The 25637-nt window shown below is 32.1% G+C and overlaps 1 protein-coding gene across 1 annotated transcript; it reads left to right on the forward strand.

Annotated features, from left to right (window-relative positions):
* Window positions 1-223: 223 nt before the first annotated feature.
* On the forward strand, window positions 224-24614 carry LOC149079852 (serine/threonine-protein kinase Nek8-like). The gene is made up of 28 exons (XM_089240363.1): window positions 224-492; window positions 1965-2065; window positions 2614-2790; window positions 3915-3991; window positions 4446-4561; window positions 5767-5882; window positions 6126-6229; window positions 6846-6965; window positions 7414-7555; window positions 8145-8273; window positions 8632-8757; window positions 10472-10572; window positions 10695-10715; window positions 11414-11498; window positions 11669-11826; window positions 12265-12405; window positions 13150-13272; window positions 14126-14312; window positions 15372-15587; window positions 16518-16725; window positions 16965-17117; window positions 18120-18192; window positions 18615-18846; window positions 20431-20509; window positions 21553-21643; window positions 22128-22284; window positions 22868-22951; window positions 24448-24614. Exons 1-28 carry the CDS (start codon window positions 345-347, stop codon window positions 24553-24555), a joined length of 3573 nt encoding a protein of 1190 aa, XP_089096489.1. The 5' UTR covers window positions 224-344; the 3' UTR covers window positions 24556-24614.
* The last annotated feature ends 1023 nt before the right edge of the window (window positions 24615-25637 follow it).

Raw genomic sequence — 25637 nt, forward strand, 5'->3', positions numbered from 1 at the left:
TCAAATACTTCAGAGTGAGAATTTCAACTTTTTATGGTGCATATGAGGAATTTAGAGCTTTTCTATAAAATTAAATACGTCATTTTTCTGAAAAAATTGAGATTGGACATACCATGAATCTTATTACAGTTAGATAAACTATTATCGCTCATTTCTATAAATCCCTATCTAATGACATGACAGTCAAGTACATGAGAGTTACCATAGAAACGGGTCGATGTTGATAAGCGTGTTCAATATGGCGGATGACTAATGTTGTTTACATGGGAAATGAATGTTTTAGTGTAAATCAATAAAGTTTCGTTATCAATACAACGAAATCTTCGCCATCACCTGAAGAAAAAATGGCATCTGAACACAACAAAACATTTCATAGATTGCTTGTGATGTCCGATGATAACAAAAATTGTGCTCTAATGTCAAACACAATAAGGAAAAATGTTAAAACAACGATCTACAGTTATAATAAATGTTCACTGGATGATATATTAGGTACGAAACGCGTGTTTTTCTTTCACTTTATTTTTGCATTTTAATAAAAAGATGAGAAAAATATTAAAATAATTCCAGGTCTTGAATCAACTTAAGTGCGAACCATTCACAATAAAATCATTTTAAGATCTGCTTGATGAGAACTGTTTTCATTTTAATCTTTTAATGGATTAATTCGAACACTTGAAAATATTTAGACAATTATCAAGCTTATGATGCAGCCCTGTTTTGCTAAGGGCAGGTTTTTTGTAAATTGCCTGTTGCAACACACTGTTCACTCGCCAATAGGAAAATCAGTACGACTGTTTTCCTACAGAGTGCAAGACGCCTTACTCCAGCACTCTATGTCAGGCGTGATTGGTTGACTGGTTCTAGACGACTCAAAGATATCATACAGCACGTCTTTCGCAGATCTTCTCTGCATCTTTGTTGTGCTCACAAGAATCTAACGCTTGAATGGAGATATGCAGATGACAGAACAGCTGATGCTCCATGCTAAAGCGGTATTTTCATAGGCACAGGTTTTTTTTTGTGGCACATGAAACGAATGGGACCATTTCACATTGGCAGAAACATGTAACTTTAACACTCTATGCATTTGTGTTTTCTCCAGCATGGCACATCAGCTTATCTCTGTCATCTATCTCAATTCAAGCTCAAGTATTCCATTTTTGTGAGAATGCAACAAAAATGCAGACAAGATCGGCGAAACGTGCAGCGCCGTCTCATTCTTCAAAACCAGTCGGCCAATCACGCCTGATGTAGAGCTTGTCCTGCACCCTGTAGGAAAACATTTGTATTGCTTTTCCTGTTGGTGAGTGGACACATGATGTGCGAGAGTGATCCATGTTATACGTGGTGCAAAAACCTTCTCCTACGAAAACGGGTCTTGAAAAAACACGAATACATAGCATGATAAAGTTACATTTTTGTGCTGACATCAAATGAACCTATTTGGTTCATGCGATGCGAGAAACCTGTTCTAGGAAGACAGTTTTAGGATGTTGTCACAAAGAAAACATTGCTTCACATGCAAGAGAACCAACAGTACTTTGTATCACTTGCTATAGCACTTGCCTCCTGCCACAATAAATTTAGAGATAAAAATATATATAAATTACAAGTTGGACACACGCACGCACGCATGCATGGCTGTCTATGGAAATTTTTGTTCACGAAAAAAATGAACAAATCTCATTCTCCATAAAAGTGCATAACCTTAAATACCGCTTAACATAGCATATGTTTAGAACAGTCAAAAGACAAGTAAAAAGATTAGTTATGAAGAACTATAAAATATATATATATATATTGGATACAATGAATTTCCCTATCACTGTGTGTGTGAAATAATTTGTTTGGATTCATGTTAATGGTGTTTAACCTTTTTTTATCTGCACTTATGAGAGTTTTTCAGTTTTTCATTATATATATATATATTATAGTTTTTCTTATTTATATTTTATTTTAAGCATCGATAATCGCTGAGTTAGGAGGGATCAAGGTGGAAACTGTAGCATTCATCCTTCACGGCTCAGAAACAGAAATGCATTTTGCTCAAGTGGGAAAAGTTGTACGTAATTTAAATTATTTTCCATGTATCTTATTATCATGGCTTATCTTATTATCATTATTGTTATTGTTATTGTTTTATTGTTTTCTAATTCTTTTTCAAAATAGCTTTAAGGAACTTCAATTTCGTATGTAATAAAAACTCCTACTCTTTTAACGTTTTGATGCAGCCACCTCTTTGGCATTAGGAGGGTAGTAAATTGCCTCTGTGATGATAGAAAAGTCTAATTGTATGGCTCGAAAGTGTATTTTTATATATTTTTTATTTTGATCATTGAAACTGAAAAACTGAAGTATACTTCTTCTGTATTTCGAAACTTCTTTATTCCCTATTTCAAAAGAGTTCATATTTCAAATAATGTATTCTGTAATGTATGTAACCTTCTTAATTCAAATTTCTGCCATTTTGGCGGTAAATTTACTTTATCTCTGTAAAGAATCTATTTCTTGAAAATTCTCTATCTTGAAATTTTTTCAGTGCTTTAGGTTTCGAGACAGAGAGGTTCTACTGTATTTACAACCATTTACTTTTTAATTTATCTGTTTCAGGTCATCTCTACCAGCACCCTGGAACAAAATCACTGTTTGAGGGAATTTTTTGCATGTCTGTCGTCTACGTTCATGGATACTTCTCTCATTGGTTCCAGAATCGACTTTTTTGATTGCTCAATTAAAGATGAGAATGAACTTTTTAGGATATCACACATTTTAACAAAAATTATTGGAGTAAGTATGCTTTATTCTCATTTGTAGTTTTTAAATATATTATTACGATGATTTAAGTATATTATTCAATTTTTTCATTATTTTATTATTTCAATTTACACTTTTAACTCCTCCATTAAGTATATACAGGGTGGTCCAGAAGTCTTGACCTCTTTAAAAAAAATATATATATATATATATATAAACTATCAAAGATGGAGACAAACGATTTGAGCCATTTGAAAAAAGTTTCAAAAATTTTTTAAATTATTACAAAATTTTTGCATGCGTTCCATTAGTGTTGCGAAGGATGTAAAGCTGAAATAGCATTTCTTGCGATATTTGCAACATGGGTGTTGCAAAAAATGGATTTTTTATTTTTCCATATCTGTACTTGTAATAAATTCTGGTGGATCCAGAAGTCTGGACCTGTTTCGAAAAAATATGTAAAAAAAGCTGTTAAAGAAAGAGACAGACAGTTTAAAGCATTTGAAAGGAAAAGTTGCAGTCTTTTTTTTACTTCCTTTCTTTGTAACACCCATGTTGCAAATAATACGGCAAGAAATGCTATACAGGGGCTTGTGTGCGTGTATGTGTGTGGCATCCTTCATGTTGCTAAAGGTGTGCGTGTGCATGTGTGCACTATAGAAATTTTTCAGTAAAGTAAAAAAAAACTTAATCTTGAAAAAAAAAAAAACTTTTAATACCTTTGGTAGTTTTTTTTAGTATTTTTTTTCAAAAAGATCAAGAATTCTGGACTAACCTGTATAATGAGATGACTATTTCTTTAGTCGAAAAAATTTTCAGTTCCAATTTTACGCTGAGTTATACAAAACCAAAAACAGCTTATTAAATCTTCAATTATTGCAGTAAGGTATCTGATAAAAATTTTGAACGAGATCAAATGTATTAGTTAATTTTTTTCTACTTGACATAGCCGATGTTTTTGTGTGTTAACCTGAGGGTCTATTTGTACCTGAAGGTGTTATAATTTATATTATTCCCAACAGAGGAAAAATTAAAATGAAAGACAATTCTGCAGTTTCATTTGGTATCTTAAAAAAAACTGAGATTTTTATTTTTCTCTCAGTTAGTTAATAGTTTTAATAATATTTAAATCAGCAGTTCTATTATCTATTTCATAGTGTCCAGTTGGTGTCTCTAGAGATTTATATGGCCCAGAAATATCGTTAAATAACTCCCAGTCAGATAAGAAGCTTCTGTGAGTAAACTTTGCATTTATGTAGTTTGATTCCATTGATTTTTTAATAAAAAAAATTTAAGCATTTTGTTTTTTTAGGTGAAAAAAATAATACAGTCAAATGTCTCTTAATGGATATAGGAATGGAAGCAAATATCCAATTATTATTTATGAAATTCAGTAAAATTGCTCAATTAAATTTGCGTATTATGCACTTTATTTTAAAATTATGGTGACATAGCTCTTTAATATAAAAATTTATATTGCAAACACACTTTACACGGTGTGACATAAACACCCGAACACTGACCAGAATGTCAGATTTACACTATGAACATGTGGATAAAAAAAATGCAGTATGCACTTAGAGAGTGTAATATAAATGGAAAGAAATCGAATGTGCGTGTTTATTCTGAATTAAAATTTCATTTGTGGTGGTGTGTTTGTGCATTTTGTCCTTATTTTTCTTCTCCAGATTTGTTGGAGAGCTATATTTTATCAAAGAAAAACTGGAGGATTTTCTGAATTCTTCGATGCAAAGTCAGACTCAGAATCTTGACGGGTATGAATTAGTTAGGACTGTTGGCAAAGGTATATACAATAGATCATGGGTGCACAAACTTTTTGATTCACTGGCCAAATATCAATGAAAAACCCTGATAAAATTAATTTGATCATGTTTAATTTGTGCTGAGGTACTTTTTGCATGATTATCATTGAACCACAATCAGTAATGCATTATATAATCCTATCGTGAATACATATTACATTTAACTGCACATCCCAAAGTATGCTTCAAAGTAATATTTCTTTTTTTAAAAAATAACTTTACAGGCTTAAGTTTACGGTTCCAAACTTTGAGGTGCGAATGCAAGCTGATCTCCCCATTAAAAAGGCTTGCAACAGAGAACAACAGACCTACATTGGAACAATTATTCAATCATTACACTTCACTCATAGTTAGAAAAATTGACCTCAGAGGCATACACATAACAAGCATCACACAAAAACAAACTTCATATCAGGTTCACGACACATGCACGTACATTTCCGCATGTACCAATTTGTTATAAATTCTGTAGAGCAGCGGTTCTCAACCTATTCTGACTCGCGTATCCCTTTCCAACATACAATTTCTATGGCGGAGCCCTGTTTGGCTCGAGGAGCAATTTCTTGTATATAACTTATATGGTGGAAACCCTTCAGACCTCTTTTTTTATTTATTAATCAAATTTACTAATTTATTTTACTTTCTTAAAGCTGCTGCGGAGCCCCTGGGAAGTGCACATGGAGCCCCAAGGGCTCCGCGGAGCACCGGTTGAGAACCGCTGCCGTAGAGGAATGTGTACGAGGTGCATGCACGGTTAAGTAGTAGTAGGCGGCTTAAGTTCGTGCATCCATGCAATAGATGATCCTCAAAATTATTATTTTGTTTGCAATAGGTTTGCATAGATGTTCAACATATATTTACTTTTGCAACTTCTCCTAATTAAAACATTGTTGCCTTATTTAGCTCATAATATATGCTTCATTCAAACACGCATGGAATTTGTATTTCATCAACTGTAGGCCCATTTATTGAATCAAAAATGAAATACAAATCACTAATTTTTCCCCTAAAAATTGATTTTTTGAATCGAAATTCAATATTATTCAATATACTTTTATTAACATTTACAAATATGTTTACTTACTGTTATGAAAAATAAAGTTGTGGCACATGTGTTATTTGTGTTACAGGCAGTTGTAAGGTTTCAATTTTGAAATTTTACATTTTCTTGAATTTGTTTTTGCAGGTGCTTTTGGAACTGCAGTTTTGTATCGCAAAAAGAAAAATGACACTTTGGTGATTGTAAAGAAAATAAATATGCATGATTTGACAGCTAGTGAAAGACAGCTTGCTATCAATGAGGTGAATATTTTGTGTAAAAATCAAAAGAGTCTTATATTAATTTCCCCCTCCCCTCATTTTTATTACCCAGAATTTTTATTTTTTCAGAAGCAAAGCACCTGATAATTTATATGAATGTTAATGAAGTCTTTTTTTCATTGGTATTTCTAGAAGTATTTTAATGCGTCAAATCTCTTTACTCAAAAGGATGCAAGTGATTTAAAAAAACAATAAAAATAATTTTTATTTTTCCTGCATTCGCAGGTTGATGTATTGTCAATGTTGAATCATGAAAATATTATTAGCTACCATGACAGTTTCGAAGAAGATGGTGTACTCATGATTGAAATGGAGTATGCAGATGGCGGGTATGCACAAATGTTTATAATCTGGTTTACAACTAGAATTTTGTAAAATGAAGAAGACTTTAAAAAAAAATTGTTTATAAAATAGAGGATAGATGTATAATAGAGTATTTATATAAAGCAAACTTTAATATATAATGCAATTTTCCCTGGAATGCTAACATTTCCATTGCACATGAAAAATTATTTCTTTATAACAATTTCTTTTTGATTTAATGAAGCAACTTTCTTATTGCAAACTCATCTGTAGACAGTTATCAACTCATTTGTTTCTGTAAGCATAATAAGCCGCAAATTTTGAGTTGTACTTTTGTTCAAATTTTTGTACTTACATTTGTACTTTATGTAAAAATTAGTGTCTTTATTGATATGAATTTAGGAAGGATGCAAATGTATTAACCAATATTTATTAAACATATAATGATGATAAAAAAACTTATAAGCCATTTTACCGATGAGTAGTGTGATTGACCTCTCATCGAAGTATATTAATTCTGGAACATCAGTCACAGATTAATAAACCCCAGCAGTGTGTATATTTGAATGTAGATCTTTTTGAAATATTCTGGAGTTTGTATGCTGATTATATGGTGATAAATTTTTCTTGTATTTAATGTAGGAATTTGGCACAGTACCTGTCTCAACTCAGATCTTCTTTAGATGAAAAAGAGACACTACTCCTATTCAAACAGATTGTTCTTGCCATAAAGCACATGCACGAGCATAATATCCTCCATAGGTGAGTCTGGATAAAATATATTGGAATGATTGTTCAACAACTAGAGAGCATCTTTGCTCTCTAGTTGTTGAACCAAACAGGGCACATAGTATGTAAAATCCTATTAAAGTGAAACCTATTGATTGATGAATTATACTTTCATTATCTCACATTAACTTATATCAATTTATCACTTTTAAATAAAATAATGAGCATACTATTTCTTATAGGTATGAGGATAAAATAAGCTCATAAACAAGAATGAAAGGTGTCAACGTTGTTAGAAAAAATTCTCAATCAGTTTACAAAACTTATGAATTTGTGTTAAGAAACAAATATGTTTTTAGGCTTTTATTGTGATTTTGTTTGATGAACAAAGAACTATGCTATCTAACATAGGAAGATGCGTACAAGAACTTATATTTTTTCTTCCATTGCTTAGTTATATATTTGCCCACCTTTATTTTAGGGATCTCAAGACTGCCAATATCTTTCTCACAAAGGAAGGTGTAATAAAAGTAGGAGATTTCGGAATTTCAAAGATGCTCACTACTTTCCAAGGCGGTGCACTTACTGTCGTTGGGACACCATATTATATCAGTCCAGAGATGGTAATAATATAGTTTTTTAGTATCATATTCTATACAGGGTGATTCAAAACTCAATGTACAAACTTTTAGGGGAGGTAGAAAAAACAAAACCAAAACAGAATCACATAGGGATGCATGACTGGAAACTCCAACCTAATCAGCTGGAGGATAAATGAAGATGCAGAAGTGACAAGCCAATAATGGGTAGAAAAACTTTTTATTCAGTGATACTTTATGTGAGGACAGTATGTGTACATGTTAAGTTTAACAAGTCCTTAAAGGTCTTACCATGTAAAGTATCACTAAATAAAGAGTTTTTCCACCCATTATTGGCTTGTCATTTCTGCATCTTTGTTTATTTTCCAGCTGATCAAGTTGGGGTTTCTGGTCTTACATTCCTATGTGATTCTGCTTTGTTTTTAAGGTTTTTACCTCCCCTACAAGTTTGTACGTTGAGTTTTGAATCACCCTGTATATTCTGTGATACAAAATTACTCTTATCATCAAACTTCACTGCCAAGTACACTGAATATGCAAGGCCAATTATTTTGTTCATTTTGTCTGCATCAAGTGTAAAACAAGTGACACATATTTCATTCCCCTTATATAGTGTGAAGGCAAGTTGTACAACCAAAAATCTGATATTTGGGCCTTGGGATGCATACTATATGAGATGGCTTGTCAGCAGAAAACATTCGAAGGTTCTAACCTCCCTGCTCTTGTCAACAAAATTGTCAAGGTATACAGGAAAGTTGTATATGATCCTTTCTTGATATATATAGAATATGTGCATATAATTGCATTTAAATTCCTTCATAAAAAGAATAAATAATGTTTTTTTAAACCTGAAGCTCTTTTTTTTTATGTTTAGAATCATGATTAGGCATATATAATTTATTCTATGAAATGTGTCTCGTATATATATATATATATATATATATAATGTTAATTACTTACTTATGCAAGGTCCAAGTTGTAGATTATAATTATCACATTTATTACATTATATAATTATATTATTTCACTCAGAGTATATTATTTTTTTATTTTTACACAATTCTTATTAAGCAAGCACTTCTACTATTCATTAATTCAAGGGCCAATTCGCTCCTGTGAAAGGAAATTATTCTTATGGCTTTAAGCAGCTCATTGGAGAGCTCTTACAGAGGGATCCTGATTTCCGACCATCTGCTTCTGAGATTCTGGAGTCTAGGTTACCAGAGGTATGTGAACTTTGCAATATTAGTTTTTTTTCATTCCCTTTTTGTGTAATACATAATTTTTTCTTCATAATTACTCCTTAAGTTTGAATTCTGAAATAAAAATATAAATAGAACATAATTTTTTATACTAAGCCAGGATTGCACTATAAAAGTTTGATAAAAGTTCTACTATAAAACTTGAAAAAAGCAACCAATAATCTTATTGGTTACATTCACTCAAATGTAACTGATACTCTTATTGTGGTTGCATTTTTCAAGTTTTATAAAAGGACTTCTGTTGAAGTTAATTATAAAACGTTTACAGTTTAATCCCGGCCTTACAGACAATAATCCTTTTTAAAATGTTTTAAATAATTGATTTCTTGTGATTGGTAATATATAATAGAATTACCATTGTTCATTTTGTTATAAGACAATTGTGTGATTCATCCCCATCAGCTATCAGACCTTTTAGAATCATAATACTACATGAATTTTATTATGAATATGTTTGATTGAACAGATAAACTGTAATTATGCTTAAACCCTGATAAGCTCAGCTTAGTAAATTCGCGAGCTGCGTAAATTTACACCGCATATATTGTATTCATATACATACACACTATTTATCTATTCGGCATGCACAAACATTATATGTGTACAAACAACATATACATATGTAGGATTTATTTTTTACATTTCAAGTACTGTTAAGCCTAGAATACTAACTCTACGTCTCTGAAATGTAGAGGTATAGGCAGTTAACATGCATATTTATCAGCCTTTTTATAGTTAGTATTCTGAGGTTAAATGAAGGCTTCTTTAAATGTAATAAACTATGATGATATGATATATAGATGAAATGGATTAACTTTTGAGATTTGAAAGTTGTTTTGTAACTGACTTTTGGTTTTTTAGATGCATATGGAGTCTAAAGAAACTTGGATAAAAATAATGATTAGTTTCAAAAAGCAAAAAAAGCCTTTACTATTAAAAAGTCTAAAACTATTAATTGGATGTTTCGAAAGTAATTTAGTTCTGCCTGTTAAAAAAAAATTGTGTTCTGTATAAATCATAGAAAGTATTATTCTACTTCCCATGAGTTATTGGGTGGGACATTCCGTTTGAATTTTTCATGCAGTATTATGAATATGCTTGACTTCAAACATAGAAAATAGAAATATACTGATATTTAGGTTTATATTATTTACTATTTATTTACTACTAGCTATAATACCTGGCGCTGCCCAGGTTTTCTTCAATTACTGAGAGGATTGAAAAAGTGACAAACTATTATAAAGGCATATAAACTATCATGCATAATACTGGCATCATTAAAGGAGTGACAAACCATTGTAAAAGCTTATGCATGTCTGAAATGCATTGCCTAGGGAACCGCAATAACCAAAGTAAACATTACAAAAGTGATTATTGAGACCCAAAAACCATTGTTGCCCGACAATTTTTTGCCCATTTCGGGTATTTGCCATGCTCTGGCAAACTTTCAAATTTGCCTATCATTCAAAATGTGCCCCGTTTGGTATATATGCAAAATTTATGGACGATCGATCTGAAATTGTAGATTTGTATAGAGAACATACACTCACATAGACACACACGCACAGAAAATCAATTTTACATATATATACATAGATTTATAATGTCTATTTATTATCATTCACATTTTCATTAAAAAAATAAATGACCCTCATTAATATTATCTATTTTGGCTAAGTTGATGAATCTCTATGAAGATGCATCTAATGTCAAAGAATATGATGATGGTGAGATTTCAATGGAATTTAACTTTCAAGGACAGCCTCCAAATTGGAAAAAGTAAGAATCAAGGGGAAAAATTTTTACACCACTTTTTTCTCTCTGAAGTTCAATAATATTTTGTTGTGATCATTTATGATATGTTATTTATAAATTTTAGCCTTATAAATTTTTCATTTCAGCTCTGCAAAGCTACCTTTAAGGTAAGTGATAACACATTAAATCTGATTTTATCTAACCAGAATCTAACCATTGTTTTAGTTATTCACGTTTCTTTCTTAAATTTTTGAAGCTCTTTAGTGAAAGAGCTTTTCATTATCTAAAAGTGAAAATTTATGTGATAATGGTACCCCATATAACGGCAAAATTCTCTGGTCCCGATGAACTTTTCATAGTATTAATATATTCCATCTATAATGATAACTTCTTTATAATGATATATTTCTCCAGTCCATTGAGTATCATTAAATATATGTTTTTTGTCTCAAATATCGTACTTCATAAAGAATTTGCAATACACTTTTTGTAAAATATATAAGTGATTGTATGTATATAAGAAATTTCTGTTTTCAAAATTATCTTTAATTACTGCTGTTTTCAGGCATTCCTTTTCAGCATCAATACATCAATATAAAGTTTGTGAATGTATCAGAACAAAGTAATGTTATTCAACATAGAAACCCAATACGATAATACGATTTTTTATAAGAAAACTTAAGGCAAATATTTACCGAAGTATAAAGGTTCTGATTTATATATTTTTGTTTTTCTCCAAATATTATGGTTTTTTTTTTCATTCAACAAAAGAGCTAATTCAACAGAGAGCTTATTTTTAATTTCCTAGGTTTTTTTTTTATAAAAAAAGTTCCCTTCTGAATAACATTTTCCCTGTGATCTTCAGGTCTGTTTTATATGATGTAAAGATGCATCAAGTGGCTCTTTCGCTCATTCCCATTGCTCTTCCGCCAACAAGTAAAGTCAAAGAGGTAAAACTATATTCTATTGTGTGTGTGTGTATATATATATATATATATATAAAGCCTGAACTAAAATTTTAAAATTAATTTTTTTAATCATTTAAAACTCATCCAGATACATTTACATCTGTTTTAGCTCAATATGATTATAGAGCTATTATTTTCTGTCCCCAATTCAGGTAGCACTTAGTTCTACACACATGGTTGTTCTGACATCAGAGCTGATGGTTTATACATGGGGTGATGGTCGAAAAGGTCAGCTTGGTCATGGGAAACTAGAAACCTGGCAGGATGTGCCTACATGTGTAGAGGCTTTGAAGGGTAAAAATATTTCAAGGTACCCCACACTGTTTATTTCATAAACTAAACAGAGTTTTTTTCAGTTATTTATACATTTTTAATCCTGATGAACAATCACCTCGATTAGCATTTTTTTAATGGAAGTGTTTGTCATTAATATAATTTTTTCCATCTGAGAAAAAGCATTTAAAAATTATCTGCATTTATTAAACTTTCTATTCATTTAATCCAAGCACTTCTTAAATTGTTTTAGTTTTCCAGCTGAAGGATTTTAACATAGAATAAATCAAATTAAGGTGCAACAATTGCTTTAACAATTTTTTCTATTAGACATATGCAACTCATCTCATGTAACGAATACCTGTTACAAAATTTTTTGGTGAATTTTTAATGTTTATTTCCAATTATAATGAGCTCATTGAGTTGCATATAGTTGGATTCTTGTAATACATAAAGTATCACCTCTTATGAATAGGATATGTGCAGGAGAGGGTTTCAGCATATTTGCTAGTGATAATGGAATTGTCATGACGTGTGGTGATGGTTCTCATGGATGTCTTGGGCATGGAGATTGGAACCTGTGCGTAAAACCCAAGTTGATTGAAAAGTTGCTCAGGTTAGTCTGTCCGCTATAAAATGATATGCAGAGAGACGTCACTCTCATTTGTTAATACAATATATATAGAAAAGTGGCTGCATGAGGAGATATTGATGTTTTAGGAAAGGTAGAGAATTTGTCCAGCAAATGAGAGACAGAAGTTCGAGTCTTCGTGAGGGCAATTTTTCTTTCCTGAAACATCAATATCTCTTCATGCAGCCAATTTTCGTATATATTATATAAAACAGTAGTTTAAAATTCGGATTTTATTTGTAAAGCATTTTTAAGTCCAGTCTAATCTGAAATCATAACGAACATTTCACTTGCTTTTAGTTTTTGTTATTTAATGGACTACATGTTCAACATTGAGTATTCTTCTTTTTGAGTTTTCCTTGTTGTTTATGATGACAGTATAATGAGCTGTATTTCAAGTGATAATGATCAGTAATGATGTTAAATTCTTAAGAGGAACAAATTAAATATAGAATGTTGCTAGATTTACTATATTTGAAAGTTAGTTAATGTGTTTGGTCCTTAAACAAAAATTTTATGGGGGTATAACTAAAGGTGTGGCTTATTTATTATTTTCGGTGCTGCTTAGGTGCCAAAGTAGCTCATCTTCAAGAAATAATGTTGTTTTTTCCCGTGCAGTACTTTGTCTTAAGAAAAACATTCATTTTCATTATTTTATACATAATTATTACTTTTGGATGTGAATCATTTGTGTTATGTTGAATCCTGTGATAATTTTTCCACTTCCAGTGTTGACGTCTGCAACGTCAGTTGTGGTCCTCAGCATGTTGTTGTTGTGGGAGGAGAAGGAGAAGCATATTCTTGGGGATGTGGATCAGGTGGGAGACTCGGGACAGGAACTGAAGAAGAATGGTATTTTTTATGTTATTTTTCTTTTGGTACTGATGTTTTGTGGTTTATATTATCAATATAAAAAATTTAGAGGAAAATTTTAGATTTCTGTAACTTTAGATATCGAAAGATGAACATTTCAGAATTTTTTTTTAAAAGTCAATTTAAAAAAAAATTCTTTTGTTAATGTATATAGACTAATGGTTTTAACCAGGGGCAAAAAACAATTTTGGTTTTTAACAGTTTTATGAGTGACACCTAAAAAAATGTTTCATGATATGATTATTTAAAGAGATGTGAGAATGTAAATTCAAATTCACTGGGAGTGCAATCCAGTGAAAAGGTTAAGCCTCTAACCCAACTAATACACATAATATACTAGTGATTTTCAGAAAATTCTTTGTAAACCTACTAGGGAGATAGCTGTTGTGTCAAAACTGAATTTGAAACTGACATGATAACAGGCAAATAACATAAACATCAACTCATGTTTATGCTACATACACGTTTATAGGATTCAAATGACTGCAGCAATGAACATTTTCCTTTGAAGAAGAAACACTTTTATTCAAGGTTTCATCTTTTTATTGACATCTCATATTAACTTAGTTTCATTGTTATTAAGATGGTCTTTTTTATTTTAATGATGCACATCATTAAGTTTTTGAATTCTGTTTTATTTGATTATTTTTTTAGTTAATTTCTAAAACTCTTCAATTAGACTAGGAAAATTTTCGATATTTAAATGTTAGACACATGAGAAGTTACACTGAAATTTCTTGAAAAACATTTGATATATTAAACTGAGACAAGAATCGTGTGCACGAATATGAAGTTCATTCTTTAGACACGTACCCTTTTTTTCTTTATCTAGTTGCTCACCCACAGAAGTGAAGTTTCTGAGTGATATACGTGCAATCAGATCATATTGTGGTCATGATGGGACTATGTTTGTTACTGATACTGGAGCTCTGTTTGCTTGTGGGAGGAATGATTTCAACAAGTTGGGATTGAATGAACAAAGAGGATTTCTGTCTCAAATGAAACATTTTATTAACAAGGCAAGAATGCAATAGACACAAGCCTATTTTTTTATATGCGATGTACTTCCATCATGATTAATTAGATATGATTATTAAAAAAATATGTCTAAGGGGCCTACTGAACATGAAGATGCACCAATCTTTCAAAATTTTTACTAATGTTTCTCAAAGGAGAAAAGACGTTTCAAAATATCATAGATTGCATTTGTTAAAAATATGATATAATGCAAAAAAAATTGGTTAATTATTATTTATTTATCTAACATTCTTACTTATGAAAACTAGATAAAATTAAATAAGTCAACCCTGGAATATTCAAAGATTTATATGTCCATTTGACCATGAATTGCACACTGTCAATCCATTGCTTTGACAAGGGGACACCAGTTTCAGTTGGTAAGGGACAACTCTAGGTTGCAATGTCAGAGGGAATTTTTTTCTAATAGGGTTGTGAATAAATAGAATAGTAAGGGGTAGAGTGAATTCTAACACAATTGACACACTTGAAAAGAAATACGATAAACATGTTGGAGTAAATCGAGATGCTATCCATACTTAGAATAAGATAATCATAAATAATTTTTATAGGCATCGCATAATATTTTATCATGTGTGTATATATATATAGTTTTTATAATTGCACTTTTAATTGGATTGCTGTATTTTATATATAAATATAACATCCATATTTGTTATAGGCATCTTTATTTTTTAGCCACCTCGTTGAGAATTTTGCCTGCTGTGGCCTTGTATTTGTTTAATATGTAGAGATGTATTTAAAGTATGAAATGATAGATGTGTTTTTTATCCCTATTTCCTGGCAGTGCTACAAGCTCAATATGTTGTGGAAAAAATTAAAATTATTTCCCATTTGTATTTGATGTGGACATTTTATTAATTATAGAGGAAAATAAATTTAACATCTGATTATAGAAGGTTATAGAACATAGATTATTATAGATTATAGAACTGATTATAGAACAAACATTCTTTCTTTCCAAGGTAATTGCCCAAATGTTTTGTATTTCTCTCCTGATATTAACTTATACTTACTTGAGTGATAATTGATTTTTCCAGACAGAAGTCGAAAAACAATTGGTTCCGGTCAAGTTGCATTGGTTGCGTCAGCAAGTGGTGTCTGTGTCCATGGGAGCAACGCATACAGCTGTTCTAGTTGAGCCGGGAAAAATTATAACATTTGGAAGCAACAAAAGCGGTCAGTTAGGTCGTGGAAATCTGAGATCTCATGCTCAGCCATCTATAGTGAAATGTATGGCAGACAGAACAATTACGGTGAGTTCAAATTTGTTCAGTTCTTCTTTTGCTTTCTCAAAAGCATATAAAGACCGTATGAAAAATTTGAACTATGCAAAAACTTACTTGGTTTTTAAAAAAATATTAATACAGTGTTATCTGAACCCATGTGAGCTAGACCTACCTCTGCTTATAAGATCCTTACTATTAGATTTTAAGGTTAAATAAAGATGCAAGTGGGGCGGAAATTATGTTTGCACAGAAATTATTTTAAATTACTGTATGATGTGATAGAAAGATCAAATGGAAATACTATAAATTTCCATCAAGTAAATTATTTCACAAAATTTTAAAAATGGTCATTCAATGTCTACTGAATCACCCTCTACTTTCACACAGCTCATAAAGCTCTCATTAGATGCTTCAGGTGAGTCAGTTTGTTGCTATGGTAAGAGTTTTGTTCACCATTTTACTATGCCTCTTTTTTTTAAAATCAATCTATCTAAAACAGAGGCACTGGAATGAAGAAATTGTTGAGGGGGCTGAAAGTTGCAAGTTGTATACACATATGAACCTCAAATCCTTGCAGGAGAGGGAGTGGTGCTTTGCATTGTATATTCATTAATTATTTAAGGCAAATGAGGAGCCTATGATGCCCTTAAGACGGCCTTGCAAACAGTCTGTCCCCAAGTTCTAGCACCTATGATGTAAAGTACCTTGGATAACCTGCAGCTTGGTAAATTGAGGCTCCCATGTAATCAGAGTTCTACTGCACTAAATATATTGCAAAATGATAATAATTCAGTGCCTTATATTTATTTAACCACATTAAATTTTGCAGTTTTTCATGCACTTGCAGTGGCTTGAATTTTGCAAGAAAATTAATAATTTGAAAAAAAAATCCTATTTTCATTTTGAACCTGAATGCTATAAACTTGAGCAAACAGATTTTTTTTTTGCATTTGGTAGATGGTGCAATGTGGTGACACTTTTACGGTTGCAGGCACAGCAGAAAATGTGATTTACTTCTGGGGAAGTAGGCAGGTTCTCTCCATGGATTATCCAGTTAATAACGCCAAGAAAAATAAGAAAAAAATCCAGCGGGAAAATTCTGTTGATGCAACAGAATTTGTATCTGAAATTAGTGAAACTTCTGTCTCTGAAGTAATTAAAATAGGTAAATTTTTTATTTTTATTGTATATTTTGGTTGCTCAATGCATCGTAAATAATTATTTCTACATTCAGAATGAAAATTAAGTAATTATAGTCGAAATTGTTACTGTGTAAGAGCATGGCTGCAATTTAATTTTTGCTTTAAGCATCCATGATCATCCATATAGATTTTACTCTTTCATGCTTTTGAATTCTGTTGGTTTTTTTAAGATTGAAGTTTCTCTTACAATCTTGATTTGTAGGTGAAAGTAATTCTCCATTGATGAGAGAAATTGAAAGAGTTGGACCAGATTCCCCAATTATCCAGGTGAAGACACCAGATTCTGAGCATGGTGTTCCTCCTCTATCGGCATCAAAAAAGCCACGATGTCAATCTGCAAACTCCAATGAAGAGGGTAGATTTACTAATTGGCATACTATGCATTCTGCATGCTTGTTATTGTGTAGTGCTTGAAGGCAATTGAATGAACGACGTTATTTGAACCCAAAATTGCAAAAAGGAACCACGGCTATACACGTCTCAGAACTATAGGAAGCTCCTTCATCAGTAGAAAAATAAAAGAAACTCTTTTTTGAATTTGACTCTTTTGTCTACAACAGCAAGGAACTCCCGCTGTAAGGAGTATTTTTCGTTATTTTTCTTATGTTGTTTTGTTTTTGCTACTGATGAAGGAGCTTCCTATAGTTCTGAAACGCATATAGCCGTGGTTCTTTTTGCAATTTTGGGTTCAAATAACGTCATTCATTCAATTGTCTTATCTAACCCAAAAGGTAATTCATTTTCTAGTGCTTGAAGGTTTTTATACAGATAAATTGTGTTTTATATATATATAAATATATATAAAACAAGACAGCCACTTTGTTCGGCATTTTGTGTGTTGTGGTGTTGTATTTGTATATATATGACATTCCCTTCATCAGAGTTTTCATTATGCATCTATCCACACTAATATTTGATTTAATTTTTATATCCATTGATGATCGCTAAATGCAGGCAAAATGTAGCCAAATTACCTACTCATTTTTTGATCTCAGACTATGGTATAAAGTCTCAGAATAAACATTGTGCAATTCTAATTACTCTGGCAGTGAATAGGTGCATAATTTGTTCTTTGAAGGTATTATGACTAACAAGACCATATTCAGAAATTTAAATGTAATTAGATTCTTTATTTTCTAACGTAGCAAACAAAAATAGATATGATTCAACCTCTAAGCCACACAGTTCAAAATAGGCCAAGATTAATAGTGTAGTTATATCGGTAAAAGCTCTGAGTTTGCACGTATGATTGTTAGAGGTATAGTTGCAACTTATTTAAGTGTGTGGGTTATTTTAAAACCATTTTGAATCTCATGCTTTTTCTCATCATGTTCATGAACTCTTTTGAACATTGCAGAAATTAGGGATAAATTGGTAGATTCATGCACTGGTCGAAAAGATGTTGTTCTCCACCCACAAGAAATACTTGCGTGAGTTGATAACAAACGTTGATAAATTTGTTAGATTTTTTTAAAATTATATTTCATTCCCAAAATAACGCCATATATTTGAATCAAAATTATTAATGTTCCTTTCAAAAACTGTTATATTTTAATTAGAGAAAGTATTTCAAATGAATTTTGAATTGATAAATTTTATATGTATTTTTTCCATATATTTGAAAAACCTAAGAAAAAATCAACAATAAGTATGCTAAATAAGAGCAAGCTGTGAAAAATAAATGAATATGGTATGATTGATACTTCATTAATCACAAATAAAATACTTCTCTATCTCAGTATTTCATAATATCATTCAGATTTCTAAAACTTTCAATAATGTGTATTTGAAATTATTAATTAAAAACTATTTCATAGTTTAAGCTCTACTTTAATGAAAATTTTTGTTATAGGCTGTATGCTTCACCTGCTCAAATTGCAAGGGGCGAAATAGTCAAATTGGCAAATTTGTATTGCTTTAGCCTGCAACTTTATCTTCTTGTGGATACAACTGCTCCAATTCCCTATTCAAACAGACCACCAAAGTCTGCTGATGGAAATGTTAAGCTGAATAATAGTCCCACGAAGGAATGTGGTACTGTAGATAAAATCTCAGAAATACCAGATGAAGATAGTCTTGGTCCTGTGAGTTGAATGGTCTGATGCACATATACTATGTATTTGTTCATTTGAGAGATTTTTTATGCTTTTGCAAGATCTTCGCTATTTAATGACTTAATATGATTATTGCTGCAGCATTATTGAACTTCTTGAAAATTTTGTTTCGCGACAGAAATTTAAATAATAATTTTAAATGCATTATTATAGCTATGCTATTTAAGAAACTCAATTAAATCTAGAAGGAAATAGAACTAAAAGAAATTTTTGTAGACACTGCTGTAGGATGGCGAAATTAATTCTATTTTATAATTTTATATAAGACATAAAACCTACAAAAAATAATTTCTTTTCCTGAAAGCATTTGTAAAAACATGTTCAGCCGAGAATAATGACAAAATAAAATTTATCATTATTGAAAAATTTGGATTTTCTATGCTTCACATAGCTATACATTAAGTTTAAAATTCGCAACACTATGTAACACAATATAATGTAGGTACAATCTTAAATTAAACACATTCAATCTGATTCAAATGATTCTAGCTTCTTTTTTGCATAGATGCACAGATCCAGTGTACAGTAATACTCCAGTTTTCGTCGATAATTTGTCTGAAAACAATTGGCGAAATCGACAAAAACCGAGGCAATTATTTCCATATGAATCAATGTAAATCCAATTAATTTGTTCTAGAGACATTCATAGGCTTATGTACTGGTAATGCCTTTTTCTCCTGTGTAATGAATGTCTTCTTTGGTATTTTCTTCAAAAAGAGGCCAGTTTTATCACAGTTGAAGACTTGGGGATGAATCCTTCAGCTTCTACGTAATCTTTGAATTTGGACAGAAATTTTCTGCCCCAGACTTGTCCATGCCTAGTAATACTGCGTATGTCAGTGTGCCTCTTGAATTTTTCGAACCAGCCTCTGCTGGCCTTAACATTACTAAGTACAATAGCACACTCATCCCAGGCATTTCCTTAATAAGATAGGTATACAACAGTCTGGCTTTTCCACATATGATGGCCTCCAAAACAGAATCACCATCCAACTGTTTTTGATTGATCCAAATTAACTGTTCGACATCTTCAATTGTTCGGGATCTCTGTTTCATTAGCACATTCACGCCTTTTGCTACATTAGCCTCCTTTTTTGCTATAATGGAAGTTATCGTGGATGGTAAACTCCTGTACATGCGGCAGAATTTCAGAAATCTTAATGCCGGTCTCGTATTTTCAATGATTTTCTTCTTCAACTTGATTGTGTTCCTGGCCTTCCTCTTTGAAGAGTTGCTGGCTCTGGAAACTTTCTTTGGTCCCATGGAATTTTTTGGCTAGAAACGTGGGGTGATGCTCACACAATGAGAAACAACGCTACTCTGAGCAGGAGAACGAAAATAAGAAGCAAGGTCATGTGGGCACACCGACGAAATCTGAGGCAATAAAAAAAAAACCAAGACAAATTTTTTGTGGAAAAAATTCGATTTTAACCAAAACCGATGATTACCGAAGTTAATGAAACCAAGGTATTACTGTATTTTATTTTGACATGTATTGAATTTTTTTTTCCTTCTGTAAAGTACCAGTGGTCAATGTTGCTAATACTTTTGCAGATACCTGAATGGCTGAAGAATGAATTGGCCCATGCTACCTCATCTGCATGGGTGAACACTGAAAGTGGCAGCAAAGCAGGTTTGCTTTCCCCCCTTCTCTTTCTTTAACAAGCATTTAATTATACTTCAGCATGTAGAAGTACTTTTATGCAATTGTGTTTATTCTTTCACAAAACATTTATTAGAAATGACCTGGAACTATTCTATGAAAATGAATGACTGACAATTTTTTTTTAAAATCCAGATAATAGAAATTAAAAAAAAAACCCATATAATACAGTGAAACCTCAATATAACGATGCTCTGCAGACCAGAAAAATATAGTTGTAGAGGGATTAGTTATATATTTCGAGAGGCAGCAATTTAACATTAGAGTATAGACATATGTGAACAAGACTTGAAAAAATATTGTTGTAGAGGGATTTATCATTATGAGTATCGTTGTGTAACGAGGTTCCGCTGTAATAATTTATGTGCTAGTTTAACTAACAAATGAAAATACATAAATTCTGATACAATCGACACTCGTTATAATGACCCATATCATTTCGTCAAAAACAGACTTTCCATTGGGTGGTCAATATATTAAAAGGTAAACATATTACTAGTATGAAAGCATTTGGGACTTATCCTACCGGTCATTGTAATGGGACAGAGTGGGAGTCATGTTCTGATTTGGTGGTGGTGGCATGGGCGGAGATACGGGGGGCATTGCCTCCCCAGAGTCAAACGTGGAGTCGACTGATCTAATGTATATATGTATAGATGAATTGACATCATCATCGTCGTGCCCCCCAGACTCCCAAGTCAATCTCCCCCTATGGGTGGTGGTCATTGTAATGGAATGTTTCTATAATACGAGGTCATTGCAATGAGCATCGGCTGTATTTGTATTTACTGGCAGAAGCTTGAAATGAAAAGCATTTTCCAGATGTCAACTATATTGCTGAGGTGAAACATAGAATATCTTTGATATAATATATAGGCTTCACATTAACATCTTGATTAGGGATTTTCTCCCCCCCCCCCCCCCCCCCACAAATATTGTGTATTATGACATCAAGAGTTTTTGTTTTTAAATACAAGTTAGAAAATGTAACATGTAGAATTTTTTAAATTTAGGTAAAGCAGTTGATACACAACAAATAATCGCACAAAACGTCAGAAACGAGAACATTTGTCCAGCTCATGGGAAAGATACGAGTCGTAAGAGGTATGCTTTATAATCAAAGTCATATGGAAAATAATCATTTTTTTATTCTCCGTGCTATTCCTACTGTAATCCTCAGTGATGTGTGAGATCTGTGTAAGAAAATTTCTGGTTGTTACCCTTATCCTGTACAGTGAACCTTAAAAAATAGGAAGTGTTGCTGAACAGGCTTTTTTAAGGAAAATAATGTCAATTCTTTCATTCACACCAGTAGCTATCTGTTATCTATAAAAAAAAAATAGTTTTGTGAATTATTTTATTGAATAATTATTTTTACTTCAATATCTCAGGAAAAAAATTTGCCGAGAAATATATATGTAACAGAAAGTTGCCTAATCTGTGCTAAGAAATTAAATTTTTTTTTTTTTAAATGTATAATTCATGGATTATATAAAAGAAAATACAGTACTATATGTGGTAAAAATATCCCCACTACATGCGATTCAAACACACTCATTACATTACACTTTCATCCAACTTTTTTCAGTGATAGCCAGACTAACTCTGAGAGTTCAACCAAGTTAGAACTTGAGGATTTGTTGATTGAGAAAAGAAAGGCTGAAGAAAAGCTAAAGCAATTGGAGCAGAAAATCGCTGAGAGAAATGACAGGGTGGAAAACTATGATGCTGATAGACGTACAGATGTAAGTATGCGAGATGGAAAAAAAGGGAAGATAATGTGTTAATAATGCGTTCCCCATTAAAGCAGATAATTTCAAGTTTTCAAGAATATTCACACACACACTAATATTTTTTTTCTGCATATTTAATCAAAATTAATTGGTTCAAGAAATGTTGCTTTGAATTTGGCACCATTAATAACCGCACTTCACCCCTTCGAAGTTGAAATATGATAGAATTCAACTTAACCTGTGTATTTGCTTATCTCTGTGTGGAGTTCCTTAAAATTTTTCCACTCTCCAAGTTTATTAGCAAATTTTTTAAACTCAAGTTTTGATGATTTACTACTCAGCTTCTATACGGTACAACAATGATGAACTGAAAATATTCTCACAGAATAACATATGGTTAACTCTATTCTATCACTTTGGTCCCCCTCTCCCGAATACGTTTCCCCTTCAAAAGAAATTTCTGGCTACGATGCAATGTGTCCTATGGGCATTACCTCAAAAATATTACTTTCTTTCCAGCCTAATAATAAACAAGACATTAGAAATTATATCATTAGATGAATTTAATTTCAGTTCTTATTTTTTTTACGAATAGCGGGAGAAAGAATTACAAGCGCAGATAAGAAAACTGAAAGAACAACTTGAAATCCAGTTGAAAGTACCAACCCACCATCACAAGGTAATCAACCCCTTTACTTACAAATGAATGCAACAAATTTTGGTGGTTTTTTATTATTATTTTCAATGAAAAGAAGACGCCATTCGATTAACTGGAAATTTTGGAATTAGGTCTATAATTAGGTCTATCCCAATTATATTGGGTAATTTGATGTTTTATTGTACAGTATTTAAATCCCTCTCAATTGTAATATCTCACTATATATACAGGGTGATTATAAAAAACTATCCCGACATATGGGCCCCTAACTATCATACCATTCACAGAAACTGAATGAAATTTTGGCATAAGGTATTTTGATGTATGCGCTCAAGAATGATATGGAAAACAACAGTGTCACTCTAGCAGTTACGGTTACAGTGAGAAAATTTCGAAAACATCAAATGGCAACACCAAGTTTGTTGTATTGGAATGTGATCTCCATTGTGAAAAACCCTAAATAGCGTTCGAACGGCAACTGTAGCATGAAAATCACCGGCGGTAGATAGGCTAAAAGTGAGGACAACCAATAAGGACAGAGAAGCAGCATAAAATAAAGCATTTTATTATGTTTCGCAAATTTTCCACATGACCTTGTGGAGGACTAATCAGGCTGGGATCTCAGCCGAAGAAACGGTGTGACGAATGAAACGAACATTAATGCTCTGGTGCACGGCAAAGTCCTTTTTAATTTTCCTTGCCTAGCTCCGGGGATTTTCGTGCTACGTGTGCCATTCTAACGCTATTTAGTGTTTTTCAGTATGGAGATCGCATTCCAATACAAAAAACTTGGTGTTGCCATTTGATATTTTCGAAATTTTCTCACTGTAACCGTAACTGTTAGAGTGACACTGTTGTTTTCCATATCATTCTTGAGCGCATACCTCAAAATACCTTATGCCAAAATTTCATTCAGTTTCTGTGAATGGTATGATAGTTAGGGGCCCATATGTCGGGATAGTTTTTTTTATAATCACCCCGTATTTTCATATGGATAGAATCGACTGCTAGGTTATATGAAAACTTATGTACTTTCCAAGAACATGCCACAAAGGGAAACTTGATGGTTGAGGCAAAAATTTTGAAGTTTTTTTGAGGCATTTTAGTATTTGTCAATTATTCCCTGCTGCATTTTCTTGATGACTTTTATCTTTAAAAAACCTCTAGAAAATAAAAATGAACATAGAAACTAATGTTTTACCCAGTCACATTTTATTAGTGATGAAAGAAAGGGGAAAGCAAACGCTGACTGTCCCCTCCCCCACAATTGAATAATATGATCTACATTAAATACATCAAAACTTATTTGCAATTGGCTACATTCTCTTGATACAAATTTGGAAATTGAAATGAATGGAAAATTGCAGAGAGTAACTGTTCAGCATTGGTATTTCTTTGTAGCAAAGTACATAAAGAGTCACCAGTTAATCGCACTCTTATTCCGACCTTTGAAGTAAAAATAATCATCAGTTCATAATTTTGTTCTTTAAAAAATCTGTGAATTCTGTACATTGCAGGGACTAAAGGTTAAGCATGAAAGAAAGCGCTCACGGCAAAAATCTTGGTTCGATGATCAAAACAAACCGAAAGAAAAACACAAAAGTAAAATATGTATTATCCAATGAGAAATTGTGATATGTATAGCAAGAAATTATTTTTGTAAATAAAATATTTTTCTGTATTTACATCTGGTTGAAATTTTTACTTAGTAGTCACTGCCCTTTTCTCTCTAGGACTAACAGGAAATTTGCCCACAAATTTTCAAGGCGAAAATATTACCCAGCATATTTATTTCCATCTTATTGAAACTACGAGTGTTTCTAAAGATAGGCAAATGCTTCATTACACTTTTGAATATATTTTGGAAAGTATTTATGTTATGGTCAAAGTCTGGCCACTACTTAGGATATTATGCTTTCGTGAAGTGGAAGAGTCCACACTTGATGTCATTAGCTGCAATATTTATATACGATTATTACATAACAGACCCTGAAAAAAATGTTAAATTGGAACACCCCAAAATTCTTATCTTCCCAACCCCAGACTTGTAAGAGAGACATGGTGGAGGTGAATGTGTTTGTTCTACTATCATCTGCTCCTCTTTCGTTTTTGAATTTCTTCTGGGCAACAAGAATGTCTTGAACAGAATAAAAAGACAGTCCCATCAATGATTGTTTTGATAAATATCTTTATAAAACAGAAACTTGTCCAAAACAGAATATTACTTCAGTTTCTTGACGTTTCGTTTTTTACAAGTTCATAGTTGTTGTGCGAGACAGAAAGCTGTTTCGAACAGAATATTATTTCAGTTTCTTGACGTTTGGTTTTGTACAGGTTTCAATGTAACAAATTTCAATGTTGACATTGTTTTACTGCATTGGTGTCTAAAAATTTAGATGGTTTTGACAAGTAATAGGACGGCAGCCATATTCTTTTGAACCTGTCAATTACATGTACAGCCAACAGCGCTTAATGTGATCCCATTGGGATTCAGGGTTTCTGATAACAATGAATGAACACCAGCGGCTCTGCCACCGGACTTATCCCGTTGCCGAGATCTCTTCCAGCCCAGCTTCGTGGCAGAGTCTGGAACAAAGTGAGTGAACCTAACAGTCTGAGTGTGTAGCTAGTGTTGTGCTTGATATTTCAGTGCTGCCATCAATACTACAAATTGTGAGTGAAGTGTAATGATTGAATATTTGTTACA

This window comes from Pholcus phalangioides, unplaced genomic scaffold (assembly GCF_987345545.1).
Source record: "Pholcus phalangioides strain wild (caught in Gottingen) unplaced genomic scaffold, Ppha-v1.0 ptg000012l_1, whole genome shotgun sequence".
Classification (NCBI taxonomy): domain Eukaryota; kingdom Metazoa; phylum Arthropoda; class Arachnida; order Araneae; family Pholcidae; genus Pholcus; species Pholcus phalangioides.